Source organism: Orycteropus afer, unplaced genomic scaffold (genome assembly GCF_000298275.1).
Source record: "Orycteropus afer afer isolate SDZICR_OR568_19922 unplaced genomic scaffold, OryAfe1.0 scaffold00050, whole genome shotgun sequence".
Taxonomy (NCBI): domain Eukaryota; kingdom Metazoa; phylum Chordata; class Mammalia; order Tubulidentata; family Orycteropodidae; genus Orycteropus; species Orycteropus afer.
The window spans coordinates 6133557-6138875 of NW_006921637.1; the positions used below are offsets into that span (position 1 = coordinate 6133557).

The 5319-nt window shown below is 38.2% G+C and overlaps 1 protein-coding gene across 1 annotated transcript in view; it reads right to left on the reverse strand.

Moving 5' to 3' along the window:
• Positions 1–782: 782 nt before the first annotated feature.
• Positions 783–5319, reverse strand: part of MAP3K21 (mitogen-activated protein kinase kinase kinase 21) — a 142313-nt gene continuing 137776 nt past the window's right edge. Inside the window, exons 9-10 of the mRNA XM_007938480.2 lie at positions 4006–4791; positions 783–1201 (exon numbers count right to left, since the gene is read on the reverse strand). Coding sequence (XP_007936671.2) covers positions 783–1201; positions 4006–4791 — 1205 coding nt within the window. The remainder of the gene's footprint in view (positions 1202–4005; positions 4792–5319) is intronic.

A 5319-nucleotide genomic window follows, 5' to 3' on the forward strand; every position in this document is an offset into this window, starting at 1 on the left:
AAAAAAACAAAAAACAAACCCAAACTCACTGCCATCAAATCAATTCTGACTCAGAGTGACTCCCTTTGGGTTTTTGAGGTGGTGAATCTTTATGGAAGTAGATTGCTCGGTTTTCCTTCCTCAGAGTGGCTGGTGGGTTTGAACTGCCAACTTTCTGTCTAGCAGTCAAATCCTTAGGCACTATGCCACCAAAGAAAAGTTTAGGTAGTTTAAATAGGATTCTGTATCTATTCCAGTCATCAGATTTTTCTTTTAATAGACACCTTTTCCTTTTTGATATCACATTATTCATACCAAGAAACTCATAGCTCTTTCTTGGCTTTTTGCTACATAAAAAATCAAAAGAACAAAAAAGGAGAGGAATGAGAAGAGGAAGGAAAAAAAGGAGAGGAGGAGGGAAGGAAGGAGGAAAGAAGGAAAAAAACAAAAATCATGTCCATCATTACAATTTATGTTGTGTAATGATAGACAAGGACACAAAGCAAGCTTTAAAATTGTACTTAAGGTAATTCTACCCAGCACAGTTTTACACTGCTCTACATTTCTTGTTTTATACTTTTGTGTATTTCAAGTAACTGTGCATAAATCCAGTGGAACAATCAATATAACAGTAGACAGTGAACAGCAATCATGTACATTTTTGAGAAGTCAGACATACTGCATTACTACTTTGATGATTTGGCCACAGCTTTTTGAAAACACAGCAGCACAAAACAACAATTCAAAGGTTTTATTTTGTTCACTTTAAAAAAAAAATCCTTTAACAATACAAGGCACTTAGTTTAAGACAGAAATTCTTTCTCCAGCTCATATATAGATGGCCGGCTGGTTTTACTCTTCATTCTGCACAAAGGCACTGTGTAGTCCCTGGGCTGACCTTCTATGTCTGCATCCAGTAAGGAAGGCATGTGCAATTCAGTTCTCTCCTTGGCACCAGGAAAGCAGTGAGGGGTTGGTCCTGGGTGACCCACTAGGCTGTCTGTCTGTGCAGGCAGAGACTCTCTTCCCCATGGGGAAGCCTGCAACTGACCCAATCGACTTCTGAGGGAGAAAGGGCGAGGCCGAGGCACCACTCTTTGTGTTGTAGGTGAGCCCTTACTTGCCAGGTTATTGTGAGGAGCAGAAGGGGTTTGCAGCGATCCTAAAACCTGCTTAAGCGGCAGTTCAGAGGCTTCAGTGGCTGAGATAATAGTTGTACTAGCTGGTTGAGAAAGCAAACAGTGTGCAATTAGAAAGACAATGACTTCTAAAGAATGACTATTAAGAAAAATAACTATGATGACTATTCAACAGGTAATCTTTAAGCTTTAAGAAAAAAAAATACAAATGCAAATTTTATAAAACTGTTAGGATATGATTATTTTATGAAAAAGTGCTATAACGCTGGTATGAGTACTTCAAACTACGGAAATTATATGGAAGTAGGACAAAAAATCTTCAGTCAGCATAAAACCAAAAACCAAACCAGTTGCCATCACATGAATTCTGATCGTGGCAACCTCTTGAGTCAGACTAGAACTGTGCTTGCTCCATAGGGTTTTCGTGGCTATGACCTTTAGGAAGCAGATCGCTAGACCTTTGTTCTGAGATGCATCTGGGTGGGTCTGAACTGTCAACTTTCCAGTTAGCCCAGCACTTACCCATTTATACCCCTTTCACAGTGCACAAGCTAATGATGACTGTAGCTGTCTTACGAATACAGTAGAACTGGTGATGTAGTGGTTAAAGTATTCAACTGCTAACTAAAAGGTCGGCAGTTTTAATCCATCAGCCTCTTTTGTGGGAGAAAGATGAGGCAGTCTGCTTCCATAAAGATCTATAGCTTTGGAAACCCTATGGGGCAGTTCTACTATGAGTCAGAACTGACTTGATGATAGTAGACTTGATTTTTTGGGGTTTTACGAATAGGGTAAATTTCAAAATGGATTATGCTAAAATAAATTTAAGACTTTTAGAAATTACAGTAAAAAAAAACCTTTACTTTTAGATTACGATTTGGAAAAATTAATGAAAATAGGGAGGCAGTTAGTTGTTTCCATGTTACCCTTTCTCTTCTTTGTTCTCAAAAAGAGACTTCTTACCATTTTAGCAAATAATTATTGACTCATACATAAGAGAAACAGATGGCTGTTTATGTGATAATTGTGCTAGGATTTCTGCTTGAGTAATTATAATTACTAATACTCTAATGTATTGATAAAAGACACTGAACAATAATCTAAAAATAAAATCTATTATGAGAAATGTCTAGGTGTAGTACTTGAAGAGAAAAGGTAGAGGGAAAGATAAAAGGGCATAAAAGCAGTTCTGGTTTTAATGTAACTTTTTATAGCCAACCCTTGCATAGCATTTTACAAATTAAAAAGAATTTTCCATATACATTACTCATGAGCTATATGGGATAGATGTACTTATCTTCATACAGAACAGTAGTAGTCAATCCCAAATAGCCCTTGGTAAGCCATTACATTTTTACCATGATCCTAAAAGTGGTAAAGATTAGGTAAGTGTATTATTTTCATCTCCATTTTACAGAAGGAAAAATTGAAGCACAAAATGGTTAAATGATTTGCCTAAAGTCACACACACAAAAGTCACAGAGCTGAGATTTGGGCCCAGACAATTTCTATATTCTTAACTATCACACTAGGATGGCTCTCAAGGCAATAAAATGAGGAAGGAGATTAAGCAATTTCCCCAAGATAACAACCTAATTAAATGGCACAACTAGAACTTGAACCTTAGTCCCACAACTTCAGATCATCTGCTCTTACTAAGTAGTTGTGTGCCCCCTTAAGAGTCTGTATTAAAGTGCCACGTAACCACAGAGATTTAAAAAGTAGGTACCACTCTGGCACAAAATGGAATAATCCAATTACATAATACTCATAGAATGAGTATTAGAGTAGGAAAGAACCTAGATGTGAGGAAGAAGAAGAAATCATAATTCAGTCAAAAGATCCTTGGTTTAAATCCTGACACCCTATTATATTCACTGTGAAATCTTGGTTAAGTCATTAATTTTCCTTGAGTTCTAATTTCTTTATCTCTCAATTGAGGACATACACATAATATAGTTGCTATTAAGAGAGACAATTCATAAGAAAGTGCTTTATAAAGTTCTATAGAAATACTAGTGGTTGTCTTCTAATCAAGTCCTCATTTCAAAGATCAGAAAAATTATAAAATTTCTTTTAATTTTTGAATTTCTCCATCTGGACATGTATTTCATTGAAGGGTTTGGTGTACTGTAAGTGTAAATAAGGGTAATACCTGCTGAACTCAATCTTGGCATAATTTGAGCAGTGACACAGTGTAAACTAGGAGACAACAGCTTTCACTGGAGGTAAGAGGTCCGACCAGCTTTAGTATTAGCTCTCCCGCTCATTTTTGGTTTAGATTCAGGCAAATGACTTCTCTTTTACATTACATGAGGGAGCTAAGTCAGCTTTCTTCACCTTCTCTTTCTGTTTTAATATACTATTATAGATTTAAGTTGTCTTACCTGCCATGGAGTCAGCCCTGATACATGGTGACCCTTTGTAAATGGGATCAGACCACTGTGATCCACGGTGTTTCACTGGCTAATTTTCAGAAATACACCACCAGGCCTTTCTTCCTAGTCCATTTTAGTCTGGAAGCTCTGCTGAAACCTGTTCAGCATCACAGCAGCACACAACCCTCATGGACAGAAAGGCAGTGGCTGGCTTGAGGTGCATTCGTTGGGCACAGAACCTACATGGAAGGTAAGAATTCTACCACTAAATAAATCAGCACTGTCTACACAGATTTAAGTTACTGACATGTAACTATACTTTCCCAGAATCCAAATTGTAGTTAAATTAAAATCGAATAAAAAAGGAGAGAAGGGTAAGAATCAAACATCTTTTGTGAACAATAAACACAAATTTTGAAATATATTCACTTCAAAAAAAAGAGAAATCAGATATACATACAATTTTACACTCTACATTCTACAATTTCTACTCAAATGACAGAACCTACTTTGGGTCTGAGAAGCAATTCCATCAGACATGGTCCGTCTGTGATGTGATGCTCTTCCTTTTGAAGATGCATAGTAAGGCACGTTCCCATGTGTTTGCTTTATAGGGGAAGGAAACTGTTTTTTCAGTAGGCTGTGATCACTGTCAGAAATTGACACTGAGGCTAGCTCATGACAACTTTCTTGGATAGCAGAACAAAGATGTGGAGCAGGAATCTGTGTGTGACAGGTGACATGTGTGCTACCCACAGACACGTCCTCACTGTCAGTCTGCAACAAGCACTTTGTGGAAAGTGAAGGCATGGACAAAAGATTCACAGCACTTGACAGTGGGAGTGAGGGTTGGCTGTTAGTTTCCTCTCTCTTAGAGTACAGTCTTGTTGGAGGACTGGCACTTCTGTGAGACTTGGAGGCACGCTGGAAGATTCCCTCTCGCTTTTTCTTTTCTTCCTTCAGCATCAGTTCTTCAGAAGCCTGTGTCTTACCAAGCTCTCTAATATCCAAGCCCAAAGCCACAGATGCCAGAAGCATAGTGCACCCATACAGAGCAGATTCTGTTTTCATTTTCTGGGGTACTCTACTCAGACTATTGGTAGGAGTCACCTGAGGAGTGCTAAAGGCAGAACTTGCTGAGCCCCCATCCTCAAAGCTTTTGATTGCCACAGCATTCTCTCTGTGGTCATCTCTGCAAAGAGGTAGATCGACGTAAGCATGATTAGGCATTTTTATTTGCTTTGGTTTTCTGTTTTCTAATCCATCAAGCGATAGCTTTGGCTCTTCACAAGCACCTAAATAAAGACAGAAATATATACACTGTAGTCTATTTTTCAGTACAAATTATTTAAACTATATTATAAAACTAAATTAAAATCTACTAAGTAACTATTCTAAAACAAAATTTATGAAGTCCTTTTCAGTCTGGCAAATGATTCATCTGGAAGTCTAAGGAACTAGGCCCAGTGCCTGACTGCTCAAGGCTACCCACAGACGAACCAGAGGGTAAGTCACCTTCTGGCTTCTATTATTCAGGAGATGGTCCTTCATTGGCATGAATAATAGAAATTAGTGTAAGAGCAAAGTCATCAAGATACAAATATCCACACACATATACATGAGCACTATTATATGTTATGCAAAATATGTCTTCCTTGGATCTAAGAAAGTGTCAGATTCCATTATCATAGCTAACATCAGCCCCAGGAATACAGGTGAGGAGAGATAACTCAGGGACGCCCAAAGAAGCAGGCCAGAAGAGCAGGAGAAAGGGGATTAAAAGCCAGGAAGCCAGACAAAGGAACAGTCAGCCACAGGGACCC